The following is a 21,304-nucleotide window of genomic DNA, read 5'->3' as shown; positions in this document are numbered from 1 at the left end:
TAGCCGTGCTTGCGCGCGAGCGCGCACACTCTCTCATCCTTCTTCCTCATCATCCGCACCATCATCTTCATCATCATCTTTTTCCCGCCGCAGGAGGAGGAAGAAGAGGAGAAGGAGGATGGAGGGAGAGCAACGTGCAACACGTCGTCACGGAAATGTAATATTCATATTTTTGTTTTTATGAGATACGTTGGAGGCATGAAGGCAACAGACGCCTGCGAATTTTAGGAAGTAGGACAAGAAGACGAGAAGACCCTGGAAGGGAGCGGATCGCAGCGGTACTGAAAGAACAGGACATTGCCACACACACACACACACACATTGGTAAGTTGACACCGTCTATGAATGGGTCATCTCATCACACCTGTTGGATGATTGACATTGACGGTGGGGTATTCACTGTTCACCCCCCAAAAAAAAAAAAATCCGGTTGCGCCATCAGATGTCACTTCAAACTGTCTGTCTGGTGTCCTCAGAACCACACTTGACACTTGTTTTTTTTTTTTCCAATCGTGTCTCGCCATATTTTCCCTTGTCTCTTTGATTTTCACTACCTTGTCTCTGGCCTTACCTTGATTGCATGTCTCTACCAATGGTGGCTGGTCAACAGACAGTCACACAACTGGTGGCGGTCAACATATTATTTTCTTAAATGAGATTATCATTCACAAAGTAACATGTATTTCTCAACATGTCTATGCATCTATTTTTAGATAACCAGGAAATGTCCGAATCTTTTGGGCGTACTGTATTTGCGGAATGGAAAGATGCAAATCTTTGCCTGTTGACTCTTTGTTAAAGACACACAAGAAAACGATGTCAAGAATGTTATAGTTCATATATGTACACATTGTCAGCTGCTGTATGCTCAAGTCGGCGGAATATTCTACATACATTCGAAACATGACATCTACATGCTGCAGGGACAACATTTTTTAAGTGTTTTCATAATTAAGTTGATCCATTTTCATCGATTCCCGCTCGCTTTATTTATTCAGGAAACCAGTTAGTTAAATATTCCACATCAATATGCATACAATTTCATCAAGATGATGAGGTGACACTTTTACTCTTCGCAACGCTTCCTCTGATTGGCCGCAGTATGTTTTCCGTCTCAGCTATGGTGTACTTTCAGAATTGACTGATTTAATCCATCACTCTCCAAATCTGTCAGTCGACATATTGCCGTAGTTAATCAATAGCGGCAGGCAAGGCGACGTCACTCGCAGCTGAAGATATTTTGATGTATTCCCGTTTCATCCTTTGTCCGCAAACACAATAATCAGAATATTCTTGAATATTGTTTTGACTAGTGCTGACTCATAGAAGTATTCTTGCTTTTGCTGTTGCTCTCTAAAAGTGTGACATGCAGTAGCTCCTTTCCATTTCAAGAGACAGGACCAAGCCCACCTTGGTCCTATCTCTTGAAATGGAAAGGAGACAATTGTTACCAATTGTCATGCCCCAGTTTCTATCCACATGGAACTTCTGCATTTTGTGTCGTCACATCAACTTGTCGAATCTACCATAAGTCTGTTTCAAGTGTCTCACCTTCCCTTTCTTTCTCTACCGTCTCCAATGCGTCTTTCTTCTTTATATTACCTTATCTGTCTAATGTTTGTCCATATTTCCCTCCATCTCAAATTGTCTCAAAAGGTTTTGTCCTCCATACTATCTCTCTGTATGTCTCTTTTTCTGATCTCTTTCTTTCTACCTGTCCGTACGTGCCCTTTTTCCATTTCCTATGTTTCCCCCTTTCCTCATTTCTTCATCAGCTCTCTTTTTTTGAATGTCTCTGTGTACCCTTATTCAGTTTCTGATGCGTCTTCGAGTTTCTGTTTCTTTCTACCTTCTCCAGGTTTGGAATATGTCTCTGTCTGTCTACCTGTTTCCATGTGCCATGTGTCTGATTTTTCTATGCGTCCCTCTACTGTCTTTCATCGCTTTCTCTCTCTGTCTTTAATGTCTCTTCCCCGTCACGATTTCATTTTACATATCTATCTGTGGCCGTTTGCCACTTCTCTCGTCAATCTCTATCCTCTCTCATCCCTTCGCTTTGTCTCTTTTGAATGTCTCGTTTCACCTCCCTAAAAAGTCTTGTCATTTGCTCTCTGTTTCTTTCTACATTCGCTCGCCCTTGTCTAGAATATGTCTGTCTGTCTCTACCTGTTCCCATGTAGAATGTGTCCCTCTGATCTTTATATGCATCTCCCTACTCTCTTTCATTTCTTTACCTTGTCTCTATCTCCAATGTCTCTTGTTCCGGTCTCTGTTTCGTTCTACTTTGTCAAAGGCTGTTTTTCGTTTCTAATGAGACTCTAGTTTTTCTTTCGAATCTCTATCACTCCGATCTCTTCACCTTCTCCCTTTCCAAATGTCTGTACCTCATGTGTCTTCGTCCAGTTTTAGTTTCTTTCTACCTTCTTTCCTTCTCGTCTGGAGTGTGTCTCTATCTGTTCATACCTAATTACATGTCCCATGCAGGGGTTTCTTTTCTTTTCTGCAGCTTTATACCCTCTCTTTGTCTTTGAGTGACTCCCTTAATTTCTCTCCAGCATCAGCTTCTCTCGGTTTGAATTCTGTGTCAACCGTCCCTCTCGCTCTGTTTACCATCTTTTCATTTCTCACCTCTCTGCTTTTGTTTATGTGTTTTCCTGCTTTCCTTGTCTCTCGTCTCAATCATCTCTACTTTGCCTGTGTCTACCTTCTCTAAGGTCTCTCTACCTTCTCTCCATTTTCCATATTTTTCTCGACCGTCTCGCCTTTTCATATCCGTTTCGAATGTCTCGCGACCGTATTTCTCTTTCTGTCTTTTTACTTTCTTACACGTCTGTTTACATTCCCTCCTTTTCAAGTGTGTCTCCATACCGTCTCTCAGGGGTCTCCACCTTCTCTCCTGCGTCTCTCTACCTTCTCTTTGTCGTAAATGTTTGCGTCTGCGTCTGGAGTGTGTCTCATTGTTTCTCAGTGTCTAAGCGGGACTCCGGGAGTGCTTATTGCATCTGGAGGAATGTCAGCAGAGCGGGAGGGAGTCGCTTTGAGGATGAAGAGGGAGGGAGGGAGAGATGCTGAAGAGGAGGCGGTGGCGGGCGAGGGTAGAGAGCAGGACGAGGAGTCTGCGTTCGGTACCTGCTGCTTCCACACTCAGATATTCAAAGGCGAGCATGCTCGCCGCGCACGCGTCGTTGTGGGTGATGAGGCTGCGGGGCTGTCAGCCGGACTTGTGATGGAGGAGGAAGGAGGGGGAGCGGTGGAGGCGAACGGCGACCTGCCAGGGTACCTGAGGGACAGCGGGGCTTCGAGCCACCTTCTTGCGCAGCGTCCCGCTGATCTAGACGACGAGCTTAGTGGGTAAGAACCCCGCTGGCTTGTCACGGTCCACTTGAATCGGGTCGCAGGTGGCTTTAAAAGATTGGAAGTGAAGCACTGTTTGCTGCAGTGTTGTAGTTTGACCGGTTGCTTTGTTGGATATCATTCACCCCTTCATTTTCTCTGCGTTTGTCCTCATGAGGGTTGGGGGTTAGCTGGAGTCTATCTCAGCTGACTTTGTCTGGGAGTCGGGGTGTATCCTGGACTGGTCCCCTGTCAATGTCAGGGTGGGGTCATGACATAGACGTATACATAAGTGGACAGGTGACCAGCCAAATGTAAAAAAACAGATAAATACTGTATACATACAAAGAAAAAATGGACCGGTCAGCAGCCAATGTCAAGACATATACAAACAATGGATTGGTTTGCAGACAACATCAGAGCATGTACAGACAAACAATGGACTGGTTGCCAAGGCATATAGAAAAACAATGAACTAGTTACCAGTCAACATGTGATTTAACATCGGCAGATTGCACATGAACATTCACATGTGCCGTTACATTTAAAAAAAAAAAGATGAACCGTTTTGATTCAATGTATCATGACAAAGTCCTTCTTGCCCTTGAACACTTTTATCATCAGTATGTGTTGTTTATCCTTATGTCCAATCAGCTTGCGGCGTGGTGGCAATGTGTGTCATTCATCAAACTGAGCGGCCAATCACAACTGAAGATACATTCGGAAGTGCAAAAACAACACCTGAGTAGAACTTTATCCCGTCATTGTTTCATTGTGCGTTCGTGCGTGCATATGCGTGTCACAGCCACTGAATTGGTATGGTGATTTACTATTATGGGATATCAGCGGCGCTGAGGCTCGGGCGGCGTTAAACGGCATCGCATTTTAGAGCTTTTATGCCTCACATAAAACACTTTCATGCTGTTTTAGTGTGCACACAAGTAAATATAAACATAATTAATACACACACGCACACTACATCAAATAAGTAATTTGCAAATATGATAGAAGAGATGAAAGGGCACAAAACCTCTTATACAGGAGAATGTTGTATCTGCATGTATATTTTATAATATATACTGTATCATCTTGGCATCTGTTGCCATGACGATGTGACCAATAGTATCCAGGATTGAAAATGTAATCTGTAATCTAATGTGTAACTCCTAAAAAAGAAAAACCATAATTTTACGAGTGTATGAACATATTTTTGGAAGAATTCAAGTCATAATTTTGCTTGTAAAACAAAATTGGTAGTATTAATCTTACATTAACAATTCATTTTTGCAGCACTTTTAATAAAAATAAAAATCTGATTTTTCAGGGAAAAATATGGGAATACATATCCGATAGTATTCACTCTATTTTTTTAAGTCACAACAGTCATTTTCTGGGAAGGTTTGCGAGGATAACTTTTTTTGTTTTCATATGGAATTCTTCAAGCAAAGTGTAATTAGTTTAATGAAAAAGATATAATCATTCACATCAACAGATACCTCCCAATATTTGATTTTTTTTTATAGTAAAAATGTGCAGTGACTGGATGACTGGATGACTGGATTTTTTTTCTTCCCAAACAATAATTATCGGTTTTTATTCTGTAAAAATAGTCATATTTTTAGCGCAGCTGCATCCAGGGGACCACCTTCCCTACAACCCCCATGACGAGTCCATGCAACACATATGCACAAACACACACATGCACTTACACACACTCAGTGGTTAGGTAGCGTGTCCTACTGTGTGACTTTTCCATTTAGCGGATGAGTTGCGCTTGTTTTATTGTTGTTTATGGCCCTTTTTATGGAAGCGCTTGTTTTAGCTGGCACACAATCCCCAAGAGGAATTCCCAGGAGGATGTTCATCACCTCCGTGAACATTTCACTTCACGGCGCAAATTTCAAGACACTCAAAAGTCAACTTCAAACTAACTGGGGCAATACTTGGCAACATTTGATAGCAAAGTCTGCACAACATGCCCGTAAATGTCACATTCCAATTCAATGTGATCAATATCTTTAAATGTTCAAACTGCAAATTCATTTTCACTTTGTGAAATGAAATTTGGCAGACATTTCTATCATGGATAGACCCCAAAAAAAAATCTCCCCAAAAATTACTATTGGTTCCAAGTGTACAAATTAACTGCTTTTGACCCAACTGTGGTTTGATTGCAAATTGACAGACATTTCTTAAGTAGACCCACAAAAAAAAAATGCAATGCCTGAAGACAAGATTTTTTTTTTCTGTCTGATTCATCTGTCTAGAGAAACACTGAATTTGGCTTCTTTACATCATGTAGAAAATGGGATGAATCACTTTCAAAACAGCTGGGATAAAAATAACTATCTAAAAGGTCCAACCTAATATTTTCGTCAATTTAACCCTGAACATTGGGTCAAATTGACCCGAATCGTGGGTCAGTCCTTTTCCCACTCATAGTTGGTTTATTTTAAACCCAACTGTTTAGAGTGTAGGTGCATGAAATCCGATATATCCTGTGTAGTTTTACAAAAACTGTGTCAAGAACTCATGCCTTAAGAGATTTTCAAAATATTTTGCAATTATTAACAGTAAAAAAATTATTTTATCTATAATAAATTTGAACCAAGTCGTTTTTCATATGCAAGTGATGCCCACACACTTTTCCACTTGCTGTCGACTGAAAATGCCATCACCTTTTCATGAAACCCGTTGGGTCATGTGACATTCACAAATTGAGCTGTGATTGGGTGTTACTTGAGTTTTCAGCATGTGGCCTCATTTTCTGTTAATTGCTTCTTTTTTTTTTTTACTGCTGAAAATGACTAAATAAGTGGACTTTTCAAAAGACATTTGTAACCTGTCATTTTGGTTGCTACAAAACACATTAGGGAAAAACAACTTTGGGCAATGAGCCACATGTTGCTTCGCCGAAAGACTTAATCTGATGCCGTCGTCATGTGTTGCCAGGGAGAAAATGCCGTTCCACCACGTGACGGCGGGCCTGCTGTACAAAGGCAACTACCTGAGTCGCTCGCTCTCGGATACCGACAGCGACGTGCTGGCCAGCATCTCTGTGGAGGAACTCCATGGTGAGTCACAGCTCATCATTTTTCCATTTTGGATTTCTCTTTGATGTGACCCTCCTAAGACGGTCACGCCATTGGAAAAAATAACGCGATACCAAACATTTGATCTCATTATGAACCCAAAGCACGAGCTCTCCTCAAAAGCGCATCGTTCATCTTTTCTGCCAGGAGTTTCAAGTTAGCCTGAAGATGTTTTTTTTTATTTTTTTTTATCAAGCTTGTTATAATAATCCAAAAGTAGAGTGCCCGTGTGCATGTGTACTTATGCGGCACAGCTTTTTCACTTTTTCAAGAAGCCGGCGAGCAGTGCAACTAAACACATCAAAGTCGGCGCAGAAATATATGGGCTGCATACTAATCAACGCACACTCGCATTCATAACGCACGTTCACACGCACGCTGACTGCTGCAGCGCTGCACACCATGCAAAAATAATAAACTAGCATGGTAATATGTGCATCATAACAATCATAGCATACACTAAATAACTTACACATTGAAACGAGCTTATGTTACATCCAGTATGTAACAACAACAAAACAAAATACAGAATAAAGACTTTGATTCCCAATTTCCCTATACCATATATGGCAGTCCAAGGTAAAGCATTAACTTTGGAGACTAGTTTGAATCTTATAAAGCGTTAAAAAATATTGACTGCTTTATTAACGCCCTGTGGCTTCTGACCTCTTATAACTTTGCATTAAGACTTGGAGCGGTGTTTCAGCGGCACAAAGGCAGAAAAAAATGGATGTTTAGTGAGTTTTACTTTAAAAAATTGCTGGACAGCTCATTATCTGTGCACTATGCAAAGCCACTTTCAAACTCAGTATTACTTGTGCGTCTTTGGAGTACCATCTCGGAGCTCAACACCTTGCTCAAGTGATCTCCGCAGCGCCGAATAAAAGTTGCTGGATTGTGCTAGAACTGAACCGAGAAGTGAGAGGTTTTGAGAAATGCTTTTATGAGCAGACTATTAAAACAGAAAACAATCCCTCTAACGATGAATCAGATTTGATGGCTTTGCTCAACATATTTAATTTACAGGAAAAGAGACTTTATTATAGGATCAAAGTCTTTGAAATATACCGGTATTTTTTTTTATATACAGTATATAATTTTGATTGTTTGATGATTTTACTTTAATCGAGTTAAAGTAGAGTACTTTAATCTGTTAAAAGCTTTGAAAATAGTCATTGAAATATACAATTAGTCACAAATAACTCTGGAAAATGTTGTGATTGATTAAAATGGTTGACATAAAAAAATATGTTCCTATTTTACTCATTTTACACATGTTATTATTCATCATGTTTGGTCAAACATGTCTATTTATTGCCCTTTTTTTAAACAAGCAATATAAAAACAAGGCTTCAAGGCTTGATACTTACAAGTAATGATGATAAACTAAAACAAATAAATAAAGTAAATAATAATTAAAAACATTCACGCAAGACACGGCAAAACGAATGAAGCCTAATTAGAACCAAGCACATTATTTACTTTTAAGCAACTTTTAATCAATTAGCAGTCAAAGTGTCATTTTCAGTTATTTTAGACAGAATTTATACCCAATTTTTTGTCGGATTTTTTAAAATGGGTCTCAATTGACGCTAGCATTGTAGAGATTTCGACCGTTTTTCATTACGGACAGCAGGAGGTCCTGCATTTACCATTGCCCGCAACTATAACAAACATGGCCACCTCCGGAGAAGTGCCACCCCCATGTAATATAATTTAATGATAACTATAGACCAGGGGTCACCAACTCCGGTCCTCGAGGGCACCTATCCAGCATTTTTTCAGTGTAACCCTCCTCCACTGCACCTGATTCATAGGATGTGCTCATCAAGAAGCTCTGCAGGAGCACCAAAATGATCATGATAATTTGCATCAGGTGCAGTGGAGGAGGGTTACACTGAAAAAATGCTGGATAGGTGCCCTCGAGGACCGGAGTTGGTGACCCCTGCTATAGACCTATGATTATTTTTAAAGCATACTTTTGGTCATTAAGAACACATTCATTTGTAAGTTTTTGAAATTTACAATCATTCAATGTATTCCTTTTGAATGAAAAACGGTTAAAGTCTTACACACTGTCCCTTTAATGTCATTTCACACTGATAAATAATATATTAGATTGAGAAGGGCAGAGGCTTTTGTCATGCAAACATGTGGGAAATATTGCCCCCTGGTGTTAGGATGACAAAGTGCTTGATTTCACTTGGAGATAGTCGTCATTTTAAATGTGAATTATTTGTGGCAGCCAATCTCGTAATCTTGATTAAAATTCAATTACCGTGTATATTTAATCTTCAGGTTTCATATTTAATCCCTCATATTTTACTTTTTACTTTACATCCCAAATAAACAAGCACAAAAGTGAACATTTGTGGTGCTAACTATCATGTTGCAGACCTATTTATTGGTCATGTTCAAAAGATTTGACTTTAAACGCATTTTTCCCAAAACTATGGGCTTCAGCCTTCAATCTAATGATCATGTATGCACTACACAATTATAACATATACAGCACAATGAACATATACCATATAGAGTCCTATATAACATACAAAAAATGTGTAGTTTACCTTTTTGAGGCTTAAAAATTGAGCCTTATGTGAAGGTTATTTAAAGGCCATCAGCCTTTATGAACACCCGTATACATACTTTCTAATGAGCAGGTACACAAGTATAACATAATGAACATAAAACATATAGAGCGTTCTTATATAACAAACAAAAGGTATTTAATTGTATTACTTCACTTTTGTACGTTGTAAAAATTGAGCCTTACGTGAAGGTCATTTAAAGGCCATCAGCCTCTGCGCTCCGACAGCCATTTTGACAATAATCCGATCCTGACTTTTTAGTCATTGAGGTTTTATTTGCATAGTTAATAACGGCATTAGCGGCTAATCGCTAACAGCGCTTTGCGCACATGCACGCCATTAACTTTTATTATTCTGGCTGATGTTGTGTGTTTTGTTTAGCACTGTGACGGCTAAGCAACTCTAGCACCTGATGGATTATACTGCGCCACACGCACGCGAGCACACACGCGTGCACGCACATAATGGGAATCCAATGGTGTCACATTAAGGCGCCACCTGGAAAATTGCTTGTGCAGAGAGAGCGAGCGCGAGAGGCTGTGTCAAGAGTGTTAATATGCTGGAAAGCATCAGCGCTGCATTAATAAGTCCATATTCCATTCATATTCATATGCGTGGACAATATCTGCACTGCATTAATAAGTCCATATTTTATATGTAATGGTGTTCTACTGCTATTTCGCCTTTTCTCCGTTTGACATATTGCAGATGTCTTTTTTTAATGGGTTTTTACATTGCATAGACACGTCACATTTTTGTTTTGTTTGTTTTCACTGTCAAAAAATGTAAGACTATTGTTGAACATCACTTTGAGGAAATGAAAAGACAACTTGTTTGCACTGTTTACCAAATAATAAGCTAAACATGCTTGCTTTAAGCTATTTAGCATTCTCTGTTGATGTTTGTAAAACTGACTAGTAAAATGGGTTGTATATATATATATATATATATATATATATATATATATATATATATATATATATATATATATATATATATATATAAAACCACCAAAATAACCAAACCAAAAATAAAAGTCAACTAGCTTGATGATAAAAATCTAATGCAAAACACCATAGTTGGGCTAAGCATTATTGCTATAGTATTCCAATTCATTGTAGAAGTTGGATTTCTTTCTTTTAAATATTCTAAAATCAAAATGTACATTTCTAAGTTGTTGAAGTGTTTGTTTTTTTTTTTACAATGAAAATTTCTCATTCCTGCGCATTTTGCCATGAAGTCCATTCAGAGTGGCGTGCCGGGTGAGACACAGGAAGTTGACTCGGTCCGTTTCCTATTTGCTTGACAGAGATCCGGGAGGCCTTCAAGGTTCTGGATCGCGACGGAAACGGTTTCATCTCCAAGCAGGAGCTGGGAATGGCCATGCGCTCCCTGGGATACATGCCCAGCGAGGTGGAGCTCGCCATCATCATGCAGAGGCTTGACATGGATGGTGAGGGGGAGTCACACTCTCTCACACACACACACACACACACACACACACACACACACACACACACCCACACACACGCACACACACACACACACACACACGCACACACACACACACACACACACACACAAACACAATTGTACACATGCACATTTGCACGTCTGCTTAATAATTCATCAATAGTTGCCACTCCAGACGGAAAACAGCATTCGCTCGAAAATGCAACAGAGTAAGGTCAGCAGCGATGTCAGATTTAATTTTGAAATGATGAAGAATCAGCTGCCTTGTGTGGGAGATTTTATTGTGAAGGAACAGCAGCCGTGGATAAAAAGACTTGTGGTTAGTTTAGACGTTTTTTATTTAGAAAGAATTAAAAACATATTGCCATGTAGCGTTGTGGTGCACCAGCTTTTATTTTATAAGGAGAAATAACATTCTGGTCTGGCTGCTTTCATTTGGAAGAGCCCAGTTTGCGTTTATTCTGAAAACACACAGAATCAGCCACCACTTGACCTTGTGGAATACTGACTTTATTTATTTATTTATAAAGCATGAATAACCTGCTAGCTTGTGGAATATTTGCTTTTATTTTGAGTAGGTGAAGATTTAGTCATTATGTGAACTTATAGGCCTGCTACTTTTATTTTGAAAGGGTCAATAATAACCTATGATTTGATCAAGTAAAGTATTAGCTTTTATTTTGGAAAAATGAAGAACCAGCCAACATTTGACCATGTGGAGTGGTGACATTTATTTTGAAAGAACAATTAACCACCCACCCACTGGACTTTGTGGCCTTGTCGGTAGATTCTTTTTATTTTGAAAAGCTAAAGAAATAGCCGTGATGTGACCTTGTTACGTATCAGTATTAATTTGGGAAAGGCAAATAACCAGCCACCATTTGACCTTGTGGAATGTTGACTTTTATTTTGAAAGGATGAAAAACCTGCCACCCTTGAACCTTGTGGTGTAATAGCTTTTATTTTTAAAGGATGAATAATCAGCTAATGTGTGACTGTGTGGCATTTCTGCTTTTATTCTGACATAAGGAAGATTTACCCATCACATGATGTTGTAGTCTGTCCACTTTTATTTTGAATGGTGTTTCAGCTTTTATTTTGCAAAAGCAAATAACTGTCTATCACTTGACCTCGTGAAATGTTTGTGTCTGCTTTTAATTTGAAAGGCTCAAGACTAACACTGCAAAGTGGCAATCTCACTCTGATTGGCTCTTGAAAATGCAAGATAGAAGTTTTAAAATCCCCCCCAAAAAGGTGTTATCTAGTCAATTAAGTTCAGCAAAACCTGCTTCTTACTTGTGTATGTGACAGATGATATGTGATCAGATGTAAATTTAATTCTTTCAAAACATTTTTTTATATGACCTTTATAAGAATGACTTCAGAGGTTGAACCCTAACCGATAAAAGTGATGATGGAGGTTCCATTAATATCTGGCAGAAGGAGCGATGGACCTACAATTACTATTTGGGTAAACTTCCAAAAAAGACCGGCCGAAGACAACAGAAGGTGGTCCAAACAGGACTGTTAATGACGGACAAGCAAAAAGATTTAAAATGCCCACCTCTGAGTATAGGATTTTAATATGCAAAGATGAAACACCTGCCAACACTTGACCTTGTGAGGTGGTGACATTTATTTTGAAAGGATGAAAAACCTGCCACCCTGGGACCTTGTGGCATGGTAAATACTATTTTGAAAGGATGAATAATCAGCTAATGTGTGACCCTGTGGCACGTCTGCTTTTATTTTGAGATGAGGAATTAATGTGACCTTGTCGTTTTTGTAGCTTTTTGTTTTGAAAGGCTTAGCCTAAGGTGAGCTTGTCATATATTAGCTTTTATTTTGAAAAGATGAAGAACTAGCCACATCTTCACCTTGTGGAGGGATGAGAAAGGATGATGATGTTTCTCCATGTGACCTTGCCGTGTAGCAGCTTTTATTTTTAAAGGACAAATTATCACTAATGAATGACCTTGTGGCATATCTGTTGAAAAGTCTTGAATAGTTGAGAAAATAGCCAACATGTGACGAGCGAGTTTGGTAGCTCCTTTTTTTCCAAAATAAGAGTAAAATTTTTGGAAAACTTAAGAACCAGTCTCCATGGAAGGGCAACATTATTTTAAAAGTGTGGAAACACCATTCAGAATATAGCAATTTCTTGTAACTTCTAGTAGCTTTTGTTTTGAAAGGGTGAAGCACCATCTGCCAGATGACGTTGCCAAGTTGTTTCTTTTATTTTGAAAGGATACAGAAACACCCTCCATGGATCGTGTTGTCAACTATTTCAAAATGATGAAACACAATGATCTACCCCATGCCCAAGTTCATTTCATGGTGTTAATTTGCATTTTATTGCGAAGGTGACGGCCAGGTGGACTTTGAGGAGTTCATGACCATCCTGGGACCAAAACTTCTCTCCTCTGAAACCAGAGAAGGTTTTCTGGGAAGCACTATCGACACCATCTTCTGGCAGGTATTGTAACTGCACCAACACCATCATTTGGCTTTCACATTTTTTGTTGCACTTCTATTACGCATTCTTGTATTAGACGCTCCATCTATTTGTGTTAATGTGAGTGACATAATTCTGTGACATCACTTTGTGTAACGCCATTACCGTGTCGGGCCTTTTGTGTTTACACGTTTATGTTCGTTTTTAATAGACTTGCGTTGCACTTTTGTGTTACATAAAAGGAAGCGCGGTCACCCGTGTGCCCATCTTTCTTTCTGTTTCTCATTTGGCGATCGTTAAGTAACCCCCACAGTAGGTTTTATTGCGCTAATCATCGTCCGCGTGATGGCGACGCTCTCGGTTGACCCGACATCAGCAGTACTTTGACTCGCTGCTCTCATGTGAAGACTTTTTTAATTAGAGCTCAGTGTGGCATATTCCGATGATCTAAATCATCCGTATGCAAATGAGGTGTCACAAGCAACACAGCACAATGAACACACGGTGCCTACTGTTCTATTCCATTCGGTATTTTGTTTTACAGACAAAGTGTTGGCTTAGCTTTTTCAGCTTTTAGCGTTTTCCATGTCCTTTTTTTGTTGGTAATTATAAAGGTCTTGTGTTATGTTCACCAAGGACATAGAAATGTGAGGCAGAAGATTTGTTTGTTTGTTTGCAGCAGCGTTTTATCGAGCGTGGATGAATCTGCGGTGTGGTCGGGTAACGAGCTACGAGGCCGCTGGGCTTAATAGCGCTAATAATGAATCACGCTGACACTAATTGGCTATTGGTGACTTTGCTCTTCACCTTCGAGCTGTTAAATGACGTTGAGAGACACGGAGCTCTCTCACTCTCACGAGCTTGATTTTTTTTTCTTCTCTCACTTGTGCTCTCTGTGGCAAACGAAAAAAACAAAATGTGCTTAAAGATGGTCATAATATACCACATGCGGTTTGGAAGTAAGTAGTGGTACACTTTTTGTCTTTTTATTACAAGTGTTTGTTACACATGACTGTGTCAAGCTCATGTGTGCGTGTGTGTGTGTGTGTGTGTGTGTGTGTGTTTTAACCCATCTCTATTAAATTTTGAGTGGCGATCATGTCTGCCTCCCAGTTCCGAGGAAAAGCATTTTAAAAAATAAACAAAGGGATGTTACATGGTGATGTACTTTTACATATGTTTGTGTTTTGTTTCATATCTGAGCTGTGTAACACACATTTGCTATACAGCTCAGTCCTTTGTTACATATTACAGTTGCACAATTTTAACACGTTACATGTACATGTGTAACACATGTTCTGTTGTTTGTGTCTCATCTGGTCTGTGTAGCACTCATTTGTTTTGTTAAGGCTGTGTTCCAGTTTTTTGTCTGGTGGTTTTGGCACATTTGACACATCTGTTCTATTTCCATATTGTTTTTGCATTATACATTCTGTATCTTAAATTTTTTTGTTTTATACATCTGTTATACTTTGTATGATGTGTCTGTTTCATAGCTGTGTGACACTTTTTTTGTGTTGTACTCGCCTGGGTTACACATTTTTTGGCATGTTATTAATGTAACATGTCATTTGCCCTTGTTGTCCCCTTTTTCTGTTCTGGTAACATATATGTATTATTACATATTTATTTGTAATCATTATTATTTGTATTATTTGTATTACATGATGTTATACATGCCGATGTTATAATTTTTGTGTAGATTTCTGCTACACAACATTGACATATTGCATATCTTTTAGTATATCTCTATGCTTCATGTTACACCTGTCTGTTTAATTTCTGCTCATGTTTATGGTACACCTGCCTGTTTAGTTTTTGCGTTACATGTTCGTTTAAAGTTCTTTGCATTGCATGTTTGTTAGCCTTTGTGTTCCATGTGTGCTTCACAACTGCGTGACACTTTTACGTTGCACATGCCTGGGTTATAAATATCTGTTTTGCATTTTTTACACGGTATACATGTATGTAACGCTTCTTAGCGTTACACATGTTTGTGTTATATTTCTTGTGCTTGACTCGTGTCAAATTTCTTTTACATATCTGGTTTGTTTCACATGTTTTTATTGCATGCTATTCATATGCGTGTTACAGTTCTCTACGCTCCATGTTTCTGTTAAACCATGTTGACACATTGCATGTTTTCCTTGTATTGTACATGTCTGGTTCACGTTTGTGATACACATACCCGTGTTTCTTTTTTGTGGTACACTTATGTCAGCACATTATTATACGTTTGTTACATTTTGAGGTTGAATTTGTGTACCATTTGTGACCTTGATGTGCTTTAAAGTCTCTTCTTGTTGCCTTATGGAAGCAGGATGTGATTATTTAATAGACTCAAGGCATTTCCTGATTGGAGTCTTTTAACTGGTCCATAATTTGATTGATTTATATGTCAGACAATTCATTCCCCCAACCTGTCATCACCATGGCCGTTGGCTTTCAAAGGTCGTTGGGTGCTGGAGGATAGTACATGCTGGCTGGCGCAGGAAAATAAATTTTTCATACTTTGCTTATCTGCCGCCACCCGCTCCTCCTCATCGCTGGGGACAACCGGCTTCATGCTGCAGCAATCAGGCCGATGACCTCCCAAGGACAGGTGACATGCAGGTTTGGCTCGGAGAATGCCAGACATGCGTCACTCTGTTTAGAACCGCTCAGCATATTTTCTTTGTCCTCCTGACACCACACATTGAATCCTTTAGGACATACGTCATGTGAAACATAGGAAAATCCATGCTACATAGCACATTTTGTAACAATCCTGTTTAGGATTTTTTTTTCTGGCGTGTCAGAATTTAACATTGCCTTCAGTTTAATGTAGTACTGTGGTGTGCTACAATTTTACGTGTGTTTGTGTGTGCAGTTCGACATGCAGAGGATCACACTGGAGGAGCTGAAGCACGTCCTCTTCTACGCCTTCCGAGACCACCTGACCATGAAGGACATTGAGAACATCATCATCAACGAAGAAGAGAGCCTCAAGGAGAACGCGGGAAACTGTCAGACGGAATTTGAAGGAGGTACCAAGTGTATGCCTGAGTGTGTGTACACTGTAAATGTGTGAGTGCATATACGTGTGTGTGTGTGTGTGTGTGTGTGTGTGTGTGTGTGCGCGCGCGTGTATACACTGTGATAGTGTCTGTAGTGTTGGGGGAGCTGTCAGAAAGTATTTGACATTTTCTCGTCAAATCTTCCATCTCCTGCTGATTTATTGATTTGAAGATGCTGTCACCTCTGTGGGAGGAGGCGAGAATGAGAAGGATTAGATGGATATGGGGTGAGGAGGTGAGGAAGAGGGCGTGGGGAGGGTGAGCAGATGGATGGAAGAAGATGAGGATGAGAAAATAAAGTTTGAGGAGATGAGCAAGGCGAAGTTGGGAGGATGGATGGATGGATGGATGTAAATGTAGGTAGGTAGATGTTTAGGGAGCTAGCATGCTAGCTGTTGTGTGCAAATCCCTGCTAGCGAGCTAGCTAGCATATTAAAAGGCTAGCTTGCTATCCAGCTATGTAGCTTGTTTTTTATTCCATTTAGCTAGCTAGCTACCAAGCTGGTTCAAATTCTGGATAGCTAGCTAGGTGCCATGTTTTGCTCCACCTTGGTCATTTATATGGCATTGTTAAGATTCTACACTGGATTCACCGCCAGAAAGAACGCGTGTCATGATATCTGATTCAAGAAACAACTGGACTCATCAGTAATTACTCGGGTCACTTTTTATTCTGTTTAACTAAATAGATGCACATTATTGTACAATATTTGAAACTGTATATTTTCACTGTCAATCTTTTTAGTTCAATTTTTGTTTTCAAAAATGTAGGTAGTGAAAATTGACAATGGTGGGTTGGTGCCCTAGTAACAAAACTCAATTTTCAAGGGATCCTAAAAAATGGCAGATTTGTTCAACCATTAGCATAACATTGTTAGCATTGGTCCATAATTTGCACATATAACACCCACATGTAGACTGACTAATAGTATAAAATTTGAAAAAAATCAATCAACTAAAATCTGACTTAAATGTTGGGCGGATGCCACCTGATAGATTGTAAATTTTTTTAGCTTGTTGTGACTGCAACGTTGCATACACCGTAAACATCTGGCTCCGCTACTTGACCACTGTTCTTGTTGCTTTGTTCCTCAGTGCACCCGTCTAAGAAGAACCGTCAGACGTGCGTGAGGAAGAGCCTGATCTGCGCCTTCGCCATGGCCTTCATTATAAGCGTCATGCTGATCGCAGCCAATCAGATGCTGAGGAATGGCATGGAGTAGCCAGGGCCACTGTGACAAATACACTCTCATAGAGGCATTCCTTTTTTTTTTCTCGCGCTCCACCCCTTTACTCCGACAGCAGGGACTCTCAAGGGCTGCCGTTACCCACAATCCTCTTCTGTCCTCTTCTGATGATGCAATAACACGGTGCCAGTGGCAGGAACAGGAAGAAGTGCATTCATTTTCTTTGGAACCCATGTTCGGGAAGGAGCGCTTGGTTCTAGAGTTGGTGAACGTGGCCCTAAGTTCCGCGTGGACAGCATCAAGATGCATGTGGAGGGACAGGACACGTCCAACTAGGCAAGCTCACACAAGTATGGTGAACATACGTTCTGGCCACTGCAAGGAATGCTGGAAATTGTTGTTTTGTTTTTTTGTTTTGATTGTTTTTTAAGGCAATCTGATAGTCTGGACTGCTAGTCTAGGTGGGGGATCAAACAAGGACCTCAGACTAGGACCTCAAACAGCTAACGTCCTCCTTTTTTGTCTTCCTCCTGATCCTGTCCTCCTCCTTCCCTGTCATCTCTTGTCCTCCTCTGGTCCTATACTTCCCTTCTCCTTTCATCCTACCTCAGCCTCCGCCCTGTCCTTGTTTGTCCATCTCTCTCATCCTACTCAATCAGTCCTTGTAACCCTCCTCTCTCTCCCTTCTGCCCGGAGCATGAATATTCTTCCCATTTGTTGCTATCTTCTTCTGACTTCCTGTTTCACACGGAGACCAAGTGTGTAGAAGAGTCCAGGCAGCGCCATCCCGTCTCGTCCATCTGTGCTGTTTCTATGTGTGTGTGTTTGTGTCTACTTCCTTCTTCTGACTTGATGAATCAATTCAGTGTTATTAGTTGACTGATTAATGATTGATTGACGAGCGATGATGTAAGTCACTTTGCATAATAAGCTTTACACATAATCAAGCACACATAGCAGCAATACTGATATCACACATCACTATCCATACAGTATTTACATTTTCTATCGCTTGTCCTCATTAAGGTGACCAGTTGACGGATTAAGAAGTGTGGCGCACCTTTGACTGGTTGCCAGCCAATTGCAGGGCACAAAGACAAACAACCATTTACATTCACACTGTTCTTGGGTTTACATGGAGTTGTGCAAAATGTATACAAACATACAGTACATAGAAACTGTTTATCATAGATCATGACATGGAATGATTTCAAGGTGAATGACAAAAAAAAGGCTAAACGTAAACCTGCTGGGAACCAAACTCACAGTACCTGCATTACGATCATAATAATTGTAGTAATGTGTATTCAACTATATTATACAGTAGTATTTAGGAACGCGCCGAATTTTCAACCATCAAAGGTTTTCAGCCATATATGGCAAAAGTTGTATGGATTTATGGCTAAAAAACAATTAAAACCATAACAATACCTCAGAAAAAGGATGTTGTGATGACGCAAAAACCGCCAACAATTAACATCAACACAACAAACAACGTTAGAAAATTATATTTAATCACTGATTAGAGGCCCAAAGAAACCACAAATCAATGACACTGATTGTCAATGATGTCATTGATTAATACGGCACAGGTCTATAGCCCCTAACTATGTATGTGGTGCTTTTAAATGCAGTCAAACATTTCAAACTCCGACTCTGTCAATGCATGCCCAAACAATGTTGGCTTGCTTTCAGTTGCCATGTTACGGTATTACAATAAACGGTCCATCTAGTCAATAACTAATAATCAAATAACTCGGCTCCTGTCAGCAACTCAAAATAGTCACTAAACCTGCCTCTGTTATATATAATTAAAATAACATGTATTCCAAAAATGGAGTTTTACACTTCAGGACTAAGTTAAACTGGAGCTCTAATTTGGGACATGACTGTATGCTGTAAAAAAAAAAAAAAAAGTCTTATAAATGATGTATAGAGGCACGAGTTGTGTCTGAAAGTCACCACATCTTCTCTGCACTTATTATAAGGAAGAAGCCACGTGGTCTGTTTGGCGCCTTCCACACGTGTTATGTGGTGTTGTATGTGAACAAAAACACTGTGACTGCACAACTACAGTAACACGCTTTCGCTGGATGACATCACTTCGAGATAGAATGCGTGTTTCAAGCCATAACAGAAACAACCGGGATGACCAGCATGTTTATGTGCAAGTGCGCCCTCTTGTGGACATCAGGCAAACGGCGTGCTGGTTTATACGCTGAACAAAAAAGATTTTGATTTAACAATGTGTTGATTGTTGTCATTATGACCCATTTTGTTAGTTTATTAGTAATGGGGCGATAATCGTAACTAGATTTTTTTATTTTATTCTTTTTTTTTTTTAATTGAATGTCATTTAGATTGTTTAACTAAAGTCGTGTCCAGTAAGAAGGATTAAGGGGTGGAGGCAAAAATATTTTATAAACGGCCATATGGACACGTTGTTTGTAGATGAGATCAAATGAATATGTAACTTGTACGTAAAACATGTAAAATAGTTTTATAAAGTAATGGCATAGTTATGCTGCATTTAAAATTTAATTATGATAAATGACTAATTATTCATTAAAACCAATAGATACATATTATATGTGTCAAATAGTTTATTTTAATAAAAAACCTAAAAATTAATTTTCATTTTTTTCATTTCATGATTGTCATATTTGTGATTAGCCAATAATGTATCTAAAAGAATAAATGTCAAATGCATGTGTAAAATATTTTAATATAATAATTGATTATTATTGTTTTAATTTTATATTTTGTAATTACCTTAGCTAATATAAATAAAGCAAATATTTATTTAAAAAATAATAACATTGAATGCATGTATCTTTTTCTAAATAACAAACTAATTCATTGTAATTTTATTATTTATAATGAATGGATTCAAAATATGAGCTGGGCTGGGTTTACAGTTTTGTTTTATTTTTTATTTTGAAGACTAGACAGAAAACCACAAGTATTTCACTTGTTTGTTTGTTTTTTTAACTTATTACCTCTCCCAGTTTGTGTGTGTGCTCATTCCATTCAGACAAACATCTTATTTTGGAAACTGGCCTTGCAGGAATGTTTGCATGCCTCCTTTCCCGGGCTTTTTTTTTTTTTTTTTTTTTTGCGAGAAAAACGGCGCCAGGTCGTCTCTGGAGTAGCATGGACATAGTCACAACACTATATTAACCAAGAACACACACACACACTTTGCATGTGCGACACTGAACAAACACTTCTAGACTTTAATATTTAACAAGGCTCAGTGTGTAAATACTGAACATGTGTACAAGATGATGCAATAAATGTTTGTTTTTCCAATATCTGCTATGTGGTTCTACTTGATGCCAAGGATCTATGTTGAAGTGAGCGAAGTAGCTTCATTTTGACTGAAGTCGTGCTTTGCTGCCATCCTGTGTCATCTGCAGTAAATTTGAACATTTTTGGTGGAGAGACATCATTTACGGTACTCGCAGATGTTGCTATTTTGCACAAGTTCCTATACCGACTGTATTACGCTCTCATCTCTATGCTTGTAGGTAGCAAGCTAAAGCAGGAGGATATGTACAAAAATGTGGTTAAGAGGCTTGGTTCATATTTTTCAATGATGTACCCTCTGTGGAATATATTTTCAGCTAGCGACTCCCGAAACAGCCCAAAGCCTTTTTGGATTAGAAAAAAAAAAAGACTTAAAACAGTGCTGCGACATCCGTGTCTAGTTGCTCTGTGTATTTTATTTGGCAACTCGACAAGATAGATTGCATAACATCATCTGTTTTATTTCTAGCTCATCACCTGAAAAACTATCTTATTAATGACGAAGTGCATCTCTATAAAGCTTACAAAAATAAAGGCATAAAAACGTTGTGCAAAGGAGTCACAAAAACACAATTTAGCAAAAAAATTGCTTGTGTTTTGTGTGTGCAATTTGTAAAGAAAACAAACTGTCACAGCATTAATAAGCAGTACATTAAATGTGTGGGTATTTTTTTGAAGGCTTATAAAAAAACGTATTCCATCTATTTTTAAAAACGATTATAAAGACCATTTTGAGTAAGGTGGGTTTTCCGCCTTAAGAATGCCATTCTGTGCATAGTGAAAAAAAGTGACCATGTGAACTAGTGAT

General features: G+C 39.0%; 1 protein-coding gene across 3 annotated transcripts; it reads left to right on the top strand.

The window, feature by feature from the left end:
- Positions 1 to 77: 77 nt before the first annotated feature.
- On the top strand, positions 78 to 20,499 carry caln1 (calneuron 1). 3 transcript variants are annotated; one of them, XM_088427325.1, is made up of 7 exons: positions 79 to 157; positions 229 to 324; positions 6,286 to 6,407; positions 10,326 to 10,469; positions 12,853 to 12,965; positions 15,814 to 15,970; positions 17,096 to 20,499. In XM_088427325.1, exons 3-7 carry the CDS (start codon positions 6,293 to 6,295, stop codon positions 17,221 to 17,223), a joined length of 657 nt encoding a protein of 218 aa, XP_088283451.1. In that variant the 5' UTR covers positions 79 to 157; positions 229 to 324; positions 6,286 to 6,292; the 3' UTR covers positions 17,224 to 20,499. The 3 variants fall into 3 exon arrangements, with proteins under 3 accessions (XP_088283450.1, XP_088283451.1, XP_088283449.1); XM_088427324.1 differs by having other exon boundaries at positions 78 to 324; XM_088427323.1 differs by lacking the exons at positions 79 to 157; positions 229 to 324 and adding an exon at positions 3,118 to 3,351.
- Positions 20,500 to 21,304: the final 805 nt, after the last annotated feature.

This window comes from Hippichthys cyanospilos, chromosome 11 (genome assembly GCF_059441005.1).
Source record: "Hippichthys cyanospilos isolate Australia breed blue-spotted pipefish chromosome 11, RoL_Hcya_1.0, whole genome shotgun sequence".
NCBI classification, from domain to species: domain Eukaryota; kingdom Metazoa; phylum Chordata; class Actinopteri; order Syngnathiformes; family Syngnathidae; genus Hippichthys; species Hippichthys cyanospilos.
The sequence above is the reverse complement of the archived record's forward strand: the minus strand, read 5'-3'. Positions and strand labels throughout refer to the sequence as shown.